At 43.0% G+C, this 16692-nt stretch overlaps 1 protein-coding gene across 1 annotated transcript in view; it reads left to right on the top strand.

Moving 5' to 3' along the window:
- Nucleotides 1-475: 475 nt before the first annotated feature.
- Nucleotides 476-16692, top strand: part of PSEN2 (presenilin 2) — an 80593-nt gene continuing 64376 nt past the window's right edge. The window contains exons 1-2 of the mRNA XM_082248935.1: nucleotides 476-638; nucleotides 3432-3655. Coding sequence (XP_082105061.1) covers nucleotides 498-638; nucleotides 3432-3655 — 365 coding nt within the window. The 5' untranslated portion in view covers nucleotides 476-497. The remainder of the gene's footprint in view (nucleotides 639-3431; nucleotides 3656-16692) is intronic.

The following is a 16692-nucleotide window of genomic DNA, read 5'->3' as shown; positions in this document are numbered from 1 at the left end:
CCTACGCACCTTGGGGTATTCCTGTTCATTTTATCATATGCAAAAATCCAATGGTTGTACCACTCCTGAAGACCCCCGAATGTGATCCTTGAGAATCATTTTCTTTTATAGAATAATCCTCTCTGTCATCCTTGCTTAGGCTATATGATGGTGAACACATGATCTTTATATTTCCGGCTTTAGGAAATATTCATACAGTCATAAGGGACTTTCTTCGCTGGTATGCTTTTGTTATCTTTTGTGCCATACTGTATGTGAGATTTTTTTTTAGAGTTAGAAACATTCGTGTGGATATTGAGAAATATGACACACCATTATGTCAATGAGAAGACTCTGATATTTGGCACTGGTGTATCTGTTTACCTGATATAACTCTATGTTGATTGTCATGAAACTTCTTCTAAATTAATTTTCAAGTTGAAATATGTACTTTAAAAAAAAAAATGTATTTCAATATAATTCTTTCCACACTTCTAGGTATTCCCTACTACGTGAACATGTTTACATTCATGCATAGTTCGGACAGCGAAGAGGAAGAGGACTGCAATGAACGGACATCACTGATTGCTTCTGGAAGTCCACCACTACCTTCTTATCAACATGGAGTACAGACCCCATCAGAGGCTGCAAATCAGAGGGTGAGAAATGTGCAACTAGTCCAAAAACTGCACTTCCAAGTTTTTTACAAAATATAATGTAAACATGGGGGGCCCAGAAGTCCCCAATTCCTTTTCACCAGATGAGAAGCAGACATTTAAAGGAGTTGTAAAGGCAGAAGGTTTTTTTTATCTTAATGCATTCCATGCAAGATTTCCCTTCGCTTCCTGTTCCATAGCCAAGCAGGAAGTGAGAGGATATCCCTGCAAATTAAGGGAATTCCTTGGGGACCCCCAGGTCACCAGAACCAGTGTCCCCACTGGAATATTTCCCCTTTATTCTGTTTCTGGGGAAAACCCAAAATTTGGGATTTTCTTTTCCTTATGCTTTTATTGATGATGGTAAATATGAGAAATAGAGAGAAAAGAGAAATAGAGAGGGTGCATCTGCTTAATGGGGGTACAGACAGCAATAAAAACTGACTAGTGTTCTAAACCATCTCTACTCTGTCCAAAATTAAAAAAAAGTTTAGTTATACTTTAATTAGAACACCATTAAATGTATTTATTTATTTTTTTTAAATCTCAGTATCTGAATTTGACTTGGTGTTACCTACATGCAGCTATATAACACAGCTCAGACTGGGAGAGGAACAAGCAGCACATGGAGGCTATCTGTTCAGGAGTTAACAGCAAGCATGCTGATAGGATGAGAAAGCAGAGTGACAGAGAGATGAGCAAATCACTGCGATTTCTGCTTCACTGTTCAGTCACAGGCTGGAGCGCAGGTCCATAACAGACTAATTATGATGGCCATTAATAACCAAAAAGTTTTAGGGCATCTAGTGGCAAAGGGAGGGCAGCTTGGGATTCATGGTGAGTATTGCAGCTAAAGTTTTTTTTTTTTTTTTTATTGTATATTTTAATTCTGTGTTTAAAAATAATGGTAATTGTGTGTATAGTCAAAAAATCACCACCTGAATACTATATAAATGTTTTATCATAAGGTGGACTTCATGCCCAGCTACGGTCCCACTGCACTTTGGGCAAAACGCAGCTAACTTGCGGGTTTCGTGCAGGCTACTTGCGTTTTCCCATAGACTTCTATGATGTCCAGCGGTTTTGGTGCAGTTTCAGAAAGCACACCAAAGATGCAGCATGTAGGAATTTTTGTGCGCTTTCTGAAACCGCACCAAAACCACAGGACGTCATAGAAATCTATTGGAAAGCATAGCCAACCTGCATGAAAACTGCAGGTTAGCTATGCTTTAGTAAAAGCACAGTGAGGCAGTGTGAAGCCACCCTAAGATGAATGGGCATTGTACTATCTAGGCTTTTGTCATTTGTATCCAGCACTGTTAATTTTGGCAGCAAATTTCAATTTAGTTTTAGTCTTAGTCTTAGGACTAAAATGGCATTTTAGTTTTAGTCCCATTTTAGTCTTCTGCAAGTGTTTTAGTTTTAGTCGTATTTAGTTGACTAAAACTCCAGTACATTTTAGTCGACTAAAACATCTTACATTTTAGTCGACTAAAAAAAAACGTCCTACATTTTAGTCGACTAAAACTCATTTTAGTCATCTAAATGGTCATGGTCAGGTCAGAGCGGAGGCCTGTAATGCTGCTGCCTGCAGTCAGTGCAGTGAGTGCACACAGTCCTGCTCAGAGTACTGGATGGGGGTCTCAGGTTTAAGGGTGGTCTCTGGTCTGACTCTGAACTGAAGTTGTTGAACAGGATGGGCCGGGCGGGCCTCAGCGGCCTATATGCACACACACAGTCCTGAATGGATGGCGGAATCGGATGCCAGTGGTGACTGGTGAGTGGTCTGAGGGTACTCAGGGAGGCAGTAATAGCTGGCCTGGCTGTTAACTCACAGTGGGTGCCCTGCTCTGGATGTGGTGGTGGCCGGGTGCCAGTGCCGTGTGATGAGTAGGGCCTGGCGCGTCTGGCTGTAGTGCTGCAGCTGCAGCGCTCTGGTGAGGTCAGGTGACTGGTCTCGAGTCGACTCTCTTGTAGTAGTCCACTCCTCATGTCGGGACGTCACGGGGCACGCCACGCACGACACCACACAGGCGGAGCTCCGTGAAAACCGGAAGTTGGGTAAATGTCCCTGCCTCACATTCTCGTTTAGTTTTTGTTTGTTAACAAAAACGGATTTGATTTTCCTCATAGTTGTCGTCATTTGACGAAAATGTGCTATATTTTGCGTCTCGTTTTCGTCAGTTGAAAAATGGCGGTGACGAAAACGGTGACGAAAACGTTTTCGTTGACGAAATTAACACTGCTGTAAACTCCATTGGCTGTCATGTCATTGCACATATTACCTGAATATATTACCAACATTAAATATTAGGGAAAAATATAAGAAAAGCCTTTTTCTTAATTGTTTAGTTTTCAGCAGCTTAGTAGATGCTCCTTACTTATGCGTGTGCAATACATGTTTAAACTTTAATGTGCTATTATTACATGCTCCGGATGGAATTGTGTTGCCGATCTAGAAATGACCAGCAGAGGAGTGTTAATTTTGATGATGTCAATTTTTTATTTAGTTTGTTATAGTTTTATGACTAAAATGCCATTTTAGTTTTAGTCGTATTTTAGTCTTAAGACTAAAATGCCATTTTAGTTTTAGTCGTATTTTAGTCATCTGAATTGTTTTCGTTTTAGTCGTATTTTAGTCTACTAAAATTGTGTTCATTTAGTCGACAAAAACGTTTTAGTCGACGAAATTAACACTGGTATCCAGTAAGTACTCCTGTATACCAATTGGTTGTGTGTGTTGTAATTATGAGTTTTTCTATTTTACAAGTTCTTTTTTTTTTTTTTTTTACACAGAAGCGTTATAGCAACAGTGCTGAAGCTTTGGGTGATGCAGCAAATGGAGCGACATCTGTTCCCTCGGACAGACAAGTCCCAGTGGACACTGAAGAAGAAGAACTGACTCTTAAATATGGAGCCAAGCATGTCATCATGCTCTTTGTCCCAGTTACTCTCTGCATGGTGGTTGTTGTAGCTACAATTAAATCTGTCAGCTTCTACACAGAAAAAAATGGACAGTTGTAAGTACTTTTTTATTTAAAGTTTCCATAAATGGGGAGCAATACTGAGCAATTCTTCAGCGTGAAGTGATTGTAAAGTCTTGTGTTTTGTTTTTATTTTTTTAAAAATAACAAACATGTTATACTTACCTGCTCTGTGTAGTTGGTTTTGTACAGAGTAGCCTGTATCCTCCTCTTCTTGGGTCCCTCTTTGCTGCTCCTGGCCTCTTCCTCTTGTTGATTGCCCCCACAGCAAGCAGTTTGCTATGGGGGCACACGAGCTGAGCTGCAGCTCTGTGTGTCCATTCAGACATAAAGCTGCAGTTCAGCCCCGCTCCCTCTCTTTCCTGATTCGCTAACTGACTTTGACAGCCGCGGGAGCCAATGGCTCCGCAGCTGTGTCTCAGCCAATCAGGAGGGAGAGTCCCGTACGGCTGAGGGACTTGCGGACATTGCTGGACAGAAATGGCGCTCAGGTAAATATAAGAGGGTGCTGGGGGAGGCTGCTGCATTCAGAAGGCTTTTTATCTTAATGCATAGAATGCATTATGATAAAAAAACCTTCTGACTTTACAATCCCTTTAAGCATATATACAGGTGCATCTCATAAAAACTAGAATATCATCAAAAAGTTAATTTATTTCAGTAATTCAATTCAAAAAGTGAAATTCATATATTTTATATAGATGTGTTACACACAGAGTAATATATTTCAAGCATTTCCTTCATTTAATTTTGATGAATATGGCTTACAGCTAGTGAAAACCCGAAAATTAGAAGATTACATAAGACCAATAAAAAAAAAAGATTTTAAATATAGACATGTTGGCTTATTGAAAAGTATGCCTATGTACAGTATAGTATGCATGTACTTTATACTTTTGCATGAATTACTGCATCAATGCGGCGTGGCATGGAGGCGATCAGCCTGTGGCACTGTTGAGGTGGTATGGAAGCCCAGGTTGCTTTGATAGCGATTTTCAGCTCATCTGCATTGTTGGGTCTGGTGTCTTTTATCTTCTTGTTGACAATACCCCACAGATTTCCGTATGGAGTTTAGGTCAGCTGAATTTGCTGGCCAATCAAGCACAGTGATACCATGATCATTAAACCAGGTATTGGTACATTTGGCAGTGTGGGCAGGTGCCAAGTCCTGCTGGAAAATGAAATCAGCATCTCCATAAAGCTGGTCAGCAGAGGGAAGCATGAAGTGCTCTAGAATTTCCTGGTAGAGGGCTACGTTGACTTTGGATTCGATAAAACACAGTGTACCAACACCAGCAGATGACATGGCGCCCCAAATTATCACTGACTATGAAAACGTTACACAGGACCTCATGCAACTTGAAATCTGTGCCTCTCCACTCTTCCTCCAGACTCGGGGACCTTGCTTTCCATATGAAATGCAACATTTCTATATTGTACATCACGGGACACAGAGCAGCCATAATAATTACTATTTGGGTTATACGCCACCTATAGGTGAATGGACACTGGCAACCAAAAAGAAAGGAAGTCCCCCTCTATATAACCCCTCCTATACAGGAAGTACCGCAGTTTTTTTTGGCAGTGTCTTAGAGGTGTTGGTCATGGTTGGAGAAGCTCTGCATATTTTTAAAGAAGAGGGAAAAAAAAAGATTATGCTACAGTCCTGGTTAAGATCTCAGGATCCAATGGGATTGGCAATCAGATCCATCCGAAAGTGGAAGAAGGATGGTACCTGAGCCTCAGTAAAGGGAAACGGGGTATTGCCTGTAATGCGACTCTTTTGGGCTCTGAACCCTGGGATCCGGTCCCTTGGTAAGACTAACTCCAAAGGCATTCACGTCCAAAAATTATAGGAGGACCCGGTCCTTGAATGTCCACAAGTGACTAAACCTGCTGTGATGGGTGAAGATTGGATTCTAGTTCTAGGCAGAATCCTGCGGCGGGAATGGAAAGTTCACTATAATTATGATGCACTGTTACCTTTATAATTTAACAGATACCAGTTGCCATGTTTTATGTCTCCACTAGAGGCAGTGGGGGTATTAAGCTGTGGCATGTGTACCTTGGATGCCTTACATTTTTCTGCTCTCAACCCCCCTGATGCTTGGCGGGTAGCGGGACATCCCGCCCGCGCCTCTGCTTACCCTCTGTGGCTCAGGTTCAGGGAGCACCTTCAATTGCCATCCCTGCCGGCGGGAGATCGCAAACGCAAGTTCAGCCAATTTACATGCACGAGCCTGCATGTGGAGCCGGGGGGGGGGGGGGGGGTGTGTCTGTGACGCATTGGGCATGCACGTGACATGCGGACGTGCACGTAGTACGCCACACATGTGCAGTAAGGGGCAGAGGCGATGCAGCATTTGAGTATTTCCGGTGGCGTGAGCTTCTGTCAGGAGCTTAATGGGATACAGAGCAGTTGGGTGCGTGAGTCACTATAGGTGGATGATTACATGCACTGACAGGTTCTGTTACTTTGGGATAACTGTGCTGTGTGTGATAAGCTGTTGCAGCTTGGCACACATTTTGAGTACACTAAAATAGTACCTCAAGTTTTCTTGTCTGGAGCAATGTCCTCCCGGAAAAGGAGTGGGGGGCAGAGATGTATAGTAACTAAGTAGAACTACTTCACTATTGTACTTAAGTACTGAAAGGCGGTATCTGTACTTTCCTAGAGTATAATTTTTTTCTCCTACTTCCACTTTTACTTCACAACATTTTTTCAATGATTTCAATACTTCTACTCCGATTTTTTTTTTTTTTTTTTTTTTTTTTTTTGTGCTGCATAGTTACTCGTTACAATTATAAAAATTACCACTGCCAGAACAGTAGATGGCAGGTTTCGTGAAGCTCAAAACATTATCAGCGCATACGAAAATAAATGCTACTGTATGTATAAATAAAAGCTGCATTTGAAATAATAAAAAACAATATGATGTTCAAACATTTGACTTCTTTCTTTAATAACTACATAACACAGTACTTGTACTTTTACTTTCAGTACTTGAGTAGCAATTTTTTTTTAAAAACTACTTGCAATACTTAAGTACAAAAAATGTTGAATAGTTTAGTACTTCTACTCAAGTCACTTTTTGATTGAGCACTTCCACTTCTACTCAAGTCACTTTTTGATCGAGCACTTGTACTTTTACTCAAGTATGGGTTTCGAGTACTTTATACAACTCTGTGGGGGGGGGGGGGGGGGATAGCGGGAAGGGGCACAAGTGTGCCGCCGCCAGGATTGGAAGATCCCAGGCATGCATCCTCTGTGTTAACCTCCCTTGAGAGGCCAGAGGCGACTGGCCAATCTGAGCCATTACGGTTGTCAGGCATAGTAGCCACATCTAGTGCTTCGGTCTCAGCCTACGTCACTAAGCACGATTTGTCATCAGCTTTAGCCGACGTTGAGGGAAAAATTGCTGGCACAGTGAAGGGAGGAAACGTGATAGATCCCCCTCACCCGAGCCCCCCCCCCCCCTGTTTTAGTTCAGGTTTGGGTAGAGCATGTGGAAGAAGTAGCTGTAAATGGCTTAGGAGGCCAAGCAGAGCTTTCCACTTCTAGGGAGTCAGGGTCTGAGGAGCCATTCTCAGCCTCTCAATCCCAGAGATTGTTAATTCAGTCTTATTGAAATGGTCCAGTCTGGATTTTAATTACCTCCCTTTAGAGATTTCTGAAGCCTCTTTTTCCTCATTAGGCTCGTTACACCCTCCTCAAAATTCTCCGGCTTTTCTCTTGCATCATCTTTTACAGATAGTATATGCTGATTGGGATCACCCTGATAGGGTTTTTCTGCTTCCCAAAAGATTTTCTTTGTTGTATCCTATGGAGGAAAAATTCACAAGAAAATGGAGTATGCCTACAGTGGATGCTGCTATTTCTACTGTAAATAGAAATTTAACCCGTCGTGTAGATACTGCCTAGCAGATAAGAAATTTAAATCTTTATTAAAAGCTTCCTTTGGTATTGCAGGGTCTGCCATACAGCCAGCAGTGGTGGCTATAGGAGTTTGTCAATCTTTGAAAGACCAAATTAAACGGGTGTCTAGAAGTGTTCCTTTTCAGGGAGAGTCTTCTGAAGATTTAGCAGATTTACCTGGGGTTTTCTGTTTTGCAGCAGATGCTCTTAAGGACTCCATACAGCAAATGTCATGGTTTACTCCTCTGTCAGTTTTTATATGCGCAGAATCCCGTGGCTAAAAGGTTGGCCTGCGGAATTAACGTGTAAAAAGTTACTAGCTGGCCTTTTCTCTTTCATGGGGAGCGCCTATTTGATGACGATCTGGACAAATCTATCCAAAAGATTTCGGGGGGGGGGGGGGGAAGAGAGTTAAGAGGGGAAGTGAGCGTCTTTTTTTCAAAAGGTGTCCAACACTCCGATTCCCATTACTTCTAATCCTAGGCAGTTTTGATGGCCTCAGCCGTCTGGATCTGGAGCCAAGCCTTTAGGTCAAGAGCAGAAGAAGCCCTGGTCCCAGAGGCCTATCAAGCCTAGCTCTAAATCTACCTTGTGAAGGAACTCCCCCACTCAGTCGGGTGGGGGGAAGGCTGCTACAGTTCTCAAAGGCCTGGGTAGAAGTGATTCAGGACGACTGGGTTATTTCCACAGTCTCGCAGGGGTACAAACTTGAATTTCGGGTGTTCCTTCATCCTCGGTTTGTAAGGTCAAATATACCTGCAGATACTCTAAAAAGAAGATCCTTTTTTCTGGCTCTGGACCATCTGAGGTCTCAAGCAGTGATTACAGAAGTTCCGGACGATGAGAAATTCAGGGGTTTTTACTCAAACCTTTTCGTAGTCCCCAAACCAAATGGAGATGTGAGACTTCTTCTGGATCTCAAAGCCCTGAACCAGTTCTTAAACATTCGCACATTCCGAATGGAGTCAATTCACTCAGTCATGGTCTCTCTGCAAGAAGGAGAATTTCTAACATCCATAGACATCAAAGATGTATACCTTCACGTGCCAATTTTCCAGGCCCATGAAAGGTTTTTGCGCATTGCTGTGAAAGACCGTCATTTTCAGTTCGTGGCCTTGCCCTTCAGGCTAGCCTCAGCTCCAGGAGTGTTCACAAAAACCCTAGCTCTAGTATTGGCTATTCTAAGGTCTCAAGGGAAAGCAGTTGTAGGATACCTGGTCGATCTATTTCTTATAGACCAGTTGGCTTCTACTCTAAGCCAGAATGTGTTCCGGGCAGTTCAGTTCTTAGTACGTCTGGGTTGGATTCTGAATTTGGCAAAGTCAACATCGCAGCCATCTCAAAGTCTAGAGTCTCTGGGTTTCCTTGTGGACACAGTACAGGCAAAGGTGTTTTTGCCACCAAGAAAGGTCATAGCCCTGAAGGATCTGGTTAGAATCGAAAGAGGGAAAAAGTATCCCTTTGTACGTCTTTGTATGAGGTTGCTAGGGAAGATGGTGTGCTCATTCGAAGCAGTTCCTTATGCCCAATTCCACACCAGACCTTTACAGAACAACATTCTGTCAGCCTGGAGCAAAAAGGTCCAGGCCCTAGATCAGTGATGGTGAACCTTGGCACCCCAGATGTTTTGGAACTACATTTCCCATGATAATCCACTACACTTCAGAGTGCATGAGCATCATAGGAAATGTAGTTGCAAAACATCAGGTGTGCCAAAGTTCGCCATCACTGCCCTAGATTGTCCCATGTCTCTATCACCAAGGGTACGTCAGAGTCTAGGTTGGTGGTTGGTAGCCAGGAATCTGGAGAGAGGGAAATCCTTTTTTCCAGTAGTCTGGAAGGTGGTGACTACAGATGCCAGTCTCTCCGGCTGGGGAACAGTTCTGGAGGAAGTCACTGCCCAAGGGAAATGTTCCTGGTTAGAAAGGAGCTTCCCTATCAATAACCTGGAATTCCAAGCGTTTGTCGGGCGTTAAGGTACTGGACTCCCAGACTTCGGAGTTGGCCCATCAGGGTACAATCCGACAATGCCACGGCTGTGGCCTATATCAGCCATTAGGGGGGCACCAAGAGCCAGTCAGCCCAGAAGGTGAGTCACATCCTATCCTAGGCGGAAAAATTTGTTCCATGCCTGTCTGCGGTTTTCATTCCGGGAATAGAGAACTGGCATTCTGAGTCGCCAGCAGATGTTTCCAAGAGAATGGTCCTTGCATTTCCGAGATTTTTGCAATAATTTGTCAACGCTGGGGGGTCCCGGATGTAGATCTGTTGGCATCCAGGTTCAAAAACAAGTTGGACAAATTTGTGTCCAGGACCAGGGATCGGCTCACAGTCGGACTGGATGCCTTGGTGACTCATAGTTACATAGTTAGTGAGGTTGAAAAAAGACATCAGTCCATCCAGTTCAACCTATGATGTGAGTGTGTGTTTGCTTTTAACCGTACATTGTGTACCCCTGTATGTTGTGGTGCCCATCTAATAGTTTTTGAAATTACCAATGCTCCCTGCTGATACGACTGCTTGTGGAAGAGAATTCCACATCCTTACCGCTCTTACAGTGAAGAACCCCTTACGCATTTTGAGGTTAAACCGCCTTTCCTCTAGTTTTAGTGAGTGGCCACGTGTCTTATTGTATCTCCTTTCTCTGAATAGTTTGTTCCTTATGCTAGGGTCGCCAGTACAGTATTTGTACATTGATATCATATCCCCCCTCAATCGTCTCTTCTCCAGAGAGAATAAGTTCAGTGCTTGTAGTCTTTCCTCATAGCTGATGTCCTCCATTCCCCTAATTATTTTTGTTGCCCTTCTCTGGACTCTTTCCAATTCCAGCACATCCTTCCTGAGGACCGGTGTCCAGAACTGGACAGCATACTCCAGATGTGGCCGGACCAGAGTCTTGTAGAGCGGGAGAATAATCTCTTTATTTCTGGAGTGAATCCCCTTTTTTATACATCCCAGTATTCTGTTGGCTTTACTTGCAGCGGCTTGGCATTGCATGCCACTGCCAAGCCTGTTGTCTACCAGTACCCCCAAGTCTTTTTCCATCCTAGACTCACCCAGAGGTCCCCCCCCCCCCCCTAGTGAGTAGCTTGCTTTCTGGTTTCTGGCCCCCAAGTGCATTACTTTACATTTTTCAACATTAAACCTCATCTGCCATGTAGTTGCCCACCCCGTTATTTTGTTCAGGTCCGCTTGTAAGGTTTCCACATCCTGCATAGAAGATATTGGCATGCCTAGTTTAGTATCATCCGCAAATACTGAGATTGTACTAGATATCCCCTCCTCTAGATCATTTATGAATAAATTAAACAGGATTGGTCCCTGGACAGAACCCTGGGGGACCCCACTTTCCACACCCGCCCAATCCGAGTACACCCCATTAATCATCACCCTCTGGACTCTCCCCTGGAGCCAGTTCTCTATCCAGGTACTCACCTTATGGTCCATACCTACCTTCCTTAGTTTGTACAGTAAGCGTTTGTGGGGAACGGTGTCAAAGGCCTTTGCAAAGTCCAGATACACCACATCCACAGGCTTACCTTTATCTAGGTGGCAGCTCACTTCATAGTAGAAGGTTAATAGATTGGTTTGGCAAGAACTATTTTTCATGAATCCATGCTGATTACTACTAATAATACCGTTTTCATTACTAAAGTCTTGTATGTGGTCTCTTAACATCCCCTCCAAAATCTTGCAGACTACAGATGTTAGGCTGACCGGCCTATAGTTACCCGGGATACATCTCGGCCCCTTTTTAAACATTGGTACCACGTTGGCTTTCTTCCAATCAGCTGGCACCATACCCGTCAGTAAACTATCCTTAAAGATCAAGAATAATGGTCTGGCAATCACCTGGCTGAGCTCTTTCAGAACCCTCGGGTGCAAGCCATCCGGTCCCAGTGATTTATTTATGTTAAATTTCTCTAGTTTAGTTTTAAGTATATCTTCTGTTAGCCATGGCGGTATTTCCTGAGGTGTGTTGTTTAGATCGGCCTTACATGCTAGGTTCGTGTAGCCCCCCGATTCTTTTGTGAAGACTGAAGAGAAGAAATTATTTAACACTTCTGCCTTTTCTCTGTCCTCAGTGGCCATATTTCCTTTGTCATCTTTTATGGGGCCAATGTGTTCTGGCCTCGCTTTCTTACTGTTTATATACTTAAAGAATTTCTTGGGGTTCTTTTTACTCTCCTCTGCTATATGTCTCTCGTGTTCTATTTTAGCCGCCCTGATTTTGTTTTTACATTTCTTATTACACTCTTTGTAATGCTTAAATGCTGCCAATGACCCCTCCAGTCTTGTATTTTTTGAAGGCCTTTTCTTTAGCACTAATATGCATTTTTATGTTGGAGTTTAGCCATCCAGGGTTTAGTTTTGCTCTTTTAAATGTATTTCCCTTTGGAATGCACTGGTCAATCCCTTTAAGTATGCTCTTGAAGCACTCCCATTTTTCCTCCATGTTCTTTGTTCCCAGGGTTCTATCCCAATTGATATTTTCTAGCAGCGAGCGCAGTTTTGGGAAATTGGCTCTTTTGAAATTCAGCGTCCTTATATTACCCCTCTGCTTCCTATTACTGTAATTAATACTGAAACTTATTGACCTATGGTCACTGTTTCCTAAGTTGCCCCGTATTTCTATATCCGTGAGCAGGTCTGTATTGTTGGTAATCAGTAGGTCAAGTACCGCATTGTTTCTTGTCGGTGCATTCACCATCTGACCCATGAAATTGTCCTGCAAAACATTTAGGAACTGCCTAGCCTTGGCTGAGTGTGTGGTTCCTTCTGCCCAGTCTATATCAGGATAATTAAAGTCCCCCATTATAATGACATTTCCCATCCTTGCTGCCAATCCTATCTGTAAAATGAGGTCCGCCTCCCCTCCTCCCTCTTGTTGGGGGGCCTATAGCATATGCCCAATATTACCTTCCCCACCGTGCCTTCCCTTTGAAGCTCTACCCATAGGGATTCTGCCTCGTCCTTAGCTCCATTATTAATATCATCCCTCATATTTATCTGTATACTGTTCTTAATATACAGACATACCCCTCCCCCCTTTTTACCTTCTCTATCTCTGCGATAAAGGGAATACCCCTGAATGGTCGCCATCCAGTCATGAGAGCTGTCAAACCAAGTCTCTGTTATCCCCACAAAATCTAAGTCCTCCTCAAACATCAGTAGCTCCAGCTCACCCATCTTGTTGGCCAGGCTTCTGGCATTGGTATACAAACCTCTTAATTTTGACCGGTTACATACATCCTCATTTGATGTTTTTAGGCTGCTCTCTTGATTTTTTCCCCATACCCACCCTGGGTATAGGGGCTCCGAACACCCTACCGCTAATGCCCCCATTTCTGCTCTCTGAAACTTGCTTTCCACTGGCTAATTCTACATCTGCACCCTCCCCCCCCCCCCATCACCTAGTTTAAAAGCCCCACTAACTTTTTGGCCATCTTCTCACCCAGTACGGCTGCACCCTCCCCATTTAGGTGCAATCCGTCCCTACCAAAGAGCCGGTGGCTGACTGAGAAGTCAGTTCTCCAGGAACCCGAAACCCTCCTTACTACACCAGCTCCTCAGCCACTTGTTAACTTCCCTAATCTCTCGCTGCCTCTCTGGAGTGGCTCGAGGTACAGGTAGTATTTCGGAAAATACTACCTTGGAGGTCCTAGTCCTCAACTTAGCGCCAAAGTCCCTGAAATCGTTTAGGACTCTCCATCTTCCTCTGCCTATGTCATTGGTACCCACGTGTACCATGACAGCTGGGTCTTCCCCAACCCCACCCAATAATCTGTCCACCCGATCTGCGATGTGCCGAACCCGAGCGCCCGGCAAACAACAGACTGTTCGGCGCACACGGTCTTGGTCACAGATTAGACTCCCTGGGAGCAGTTCTCCCTGATCTATGCCTTTTCCCCGGTTCAGCTGCTGCCACGACTTCTGCGCAGGATTCAGGAAGAAGGGAAACCAGTAATCCTGGTGGCTCCAGCTTGGCCACAGGAGGATTTGGTATGCGCAAATTCTAAGGTTGGTTATGGGAAGGCCATGGGTTCTCCCACTGTGTCCAGACCTGCTCTCTCAGGGTCTGATATTCCACCCTGCTTTACAATCTCTAAATTTGACGGTTTGGCTATTGAAGCCAGGATTTTGAGGGAGCGGTGGTATTTCTGGTCCTGCAGTCTCTACCGTGATAAATGCTAGGAAACCAGTCTCAAGGGACATTTATTACAGTCTGGAAGTCTTACATTTCCTGGTGTGAGGCCAGGAAATGGCATTCCTGTAAATATATAATCTGAAGAAGTAGTGGTAGATATGAAGCTTGCCTTAGGCACTATTAAAGGTCAAATTTCAGCTTTGTCAGTCTTATTTCAAAGACCAATTGCTTAGCATTCCTTGGTTTGAGCCTTTATACAAGGGGTGCTACGTATGCTTCCGCCAGTTAAGCCACCGTTGTGTCCTTGGGATTTAAATTTGGTCCTGGCGGTCCTACAGAAACAACCCTTTGAGCCCATTCGGCATATTCTTTTGACCAGAAAGTTAGTCCTTTTGATTGCAGTAGCAGTAACTTCAACTAGAAGGGTGTCAGAATTAGCGACATTTTCTTGTAAGGAGCCATTTTCGATCTTGCATTAAGATAGGGCGATTCTATGTCCACACCTAGGGTTTTTGCCCAAGGTGGTGTCTGCTTTTTATTTGAATCAGGACATTATACTGCTGTCCTTCTTTCCAAATCCTCAAACAACAGAGGAAAAGTTTTTACATTCTCTCGATATAGTACCTGCATTTAAGGTCTATTTGAAGATGTCAGCTTAGATTCAGAAGACCAACCTTTTGTTTGTGCCGCCAGAAGGGCCCAGGAAAGGGCAGGCAGCATCTAGGTCTGCAATTTCTCAGTGAATTCGCCAGGTCATTATCCGTATGGTTTAAAGGGGAAGGTTCCACCTATTTGGGTAAAGGCACACTCTACCAGAAGAGTAGGTGCTTTTGGGCATTTCGCCATCAAGCTTCTATGGCTCAGATTTGCAGGGCCGCCAGTTGGTCTTCAGTACTTACGTTCACTAGATTTTATCAGGTGAATGTTGGCCCCCCGTGATAATTCTGCATTTTGCCGCAGTGTTCTGTGGGCAGCTACGTAGATCTTTTCGGTCTGATGGCAGTTTTTCATATTTAGAGTCCCCCTTCCCTCAAGTAAATTGCTTTGGGATGTCCCAGATAGTAACTAGTGTGGCTGCTCTGTGTCCCGTGAAAATCCTTTTCTTGGAGCACATCACGGGACACAGAGGTCCCTCCCCTCTTGTCTGGAATGTTTATTGATTACTACAAAACTGAGGTACTTCCTGTATGGGAGTGGGACTTCCTGTCTTTTTGGTTGCCAGTGTCCTTTTAGCTATAGGTGGCATATAACCCAGATAGTAATTTTTATGGCTGCTCTGTGTCCCACAATTTACTCCAAGGAAAGGATTTTACAGGTAAGTTGTAGGAAAAAAATTTTTTTTCCACAGTCTGTGATGATCTGGGGAGCCACGTCAACTGCTTTATCAAGTCCAAAGTCAGCGCAGCACTCTACCAGGAAATTCTAGAGCACTTAAACATTGCCATAAAGCTGGTCAGCAGGTAAGCGCATGATTTTATTTTCCAGGAGGACCTAGCACCTGCCCACACTGCCAAAAGTACCAATACCTGGTTTAATCACTTAACCACTGGGCACTTAAACCCCCTTCCTAACCAGACCAATGTTAAACTTTCAGTGCTCTTACATTTTGAATGACAATTACTCAGTCCTGCAACACTGTACCCATATGAAATTTTCACCTTTTTTTTCACACAAATAGAGCTTTTGTTTGGTGGTATTTATTCATCATTGTTTGTTTTTGTTTTTTTGCGCTATAAATGAAAAAAGACCAAAAATGTTGTGTAAAAAAATTGCATTTTTCTTTGTTTCAGTGTTAAAAGTTTGCAAATCTAGTAATTTTTCTTCATAAATTTTGGCCAAAAGTTATACTGCTACATATCTTTGTTAAAATTAACCAAAATAAGTATATATTATTTGGTCTTTGTGAAGGTTATAGAGTCTACAAGCCATGGCGACAATCATTGGTCACACCTGATGTACTGACGGCCTATCTCATTTCTTGAGACACTATCAAGCCAAAGTGCAAACACTCCCCAAATGACCCCTTTTTGGAAAGTACATTTCAAGATATTTTCTAAGAGGCATAGTGAGTTTTTTGAAGTTGTAATTTTTTTCCCACAATTCTTTGCAAAATTATTATTTTTTTTTTTTTCCACAAAATTGTCATTACCAAGTTATTTCTCACACACAGTATAGGTATACTTGCAACTACACCCCAAAATACATTCTGCTACTTCTGAATATGGCAGTAGCACATGTGTGAGACTTTTACACAGCCTGGCACATACATAGGCCCAACATCCAACTAGCACCTCCAGGCATTTTAGGAGCATACATTACAAAAATAATTTCCTGACAACCTATCACACGTTTTTAAATGCCCTGGAGCACCAGGACAATGGAACCGCCCACAAAATGACCCCATTTTGGAAAGAAAACACCCCAACACATAATCTAGGAGTCATTATGAGTCTTTTGAACATGTAATTTTTTCCCACAAGTTTTTGGAAAATGTGGAAATAAAATTGAAAACGCATTATTTTTTTTTTTTTTTTTACACAAAGTTGTCCATTTATAAGATATCTCTAACACGTAGCATGTACATGTCAAAATTGACACCCCAAAATACATTCTGCTACTCCTGAGTATGGCGATACTACATATGTAAGACTTTTACACAGCATGGCCACATGCCATTGTCAAGAGGAAGATGAGAGACGCCAGAACCAACAAAGCAAATGAGCTGAAGGCCGCTATCGGAGAAACCTGGACTTCCATAGCAAATCAGCAGGGCCACAGGTTGATCAGCTCCATGCCCCGCCGCACTGATGCATGCAAAAGGAGCCCGATCAAGTATTGAGTATAGGGCTACAACTAACGATTATTTTATCTGTCGACTATTCTAACGATTATTTTTATTTTTTTGACTAGCTAATTAATCCTTTGAATAACTTTACAAAAAATGATACGTACAACTTCTAATATAATATTTCAACTTTCATTACATTGTTTCCAAAAAATACTTCAATG

This window comes from Pelophylax lessonae (genome assembly GCF_965119305.1).
Source record: "Pelophylax lessonae genome assembly, chromosome: 3".
Classification (NCBI taxonomy): domain Eukaryota; kingdom Metazoa; phylum Chordata; class Amphibia; order Anura; family Ranidae; genus Pelophylax; species Pelophylax lessonae.
Note: the sequence above shows the minus strand (reverse complement) of the source record. Positions and strands in the feature narration are given on the sequence as shown.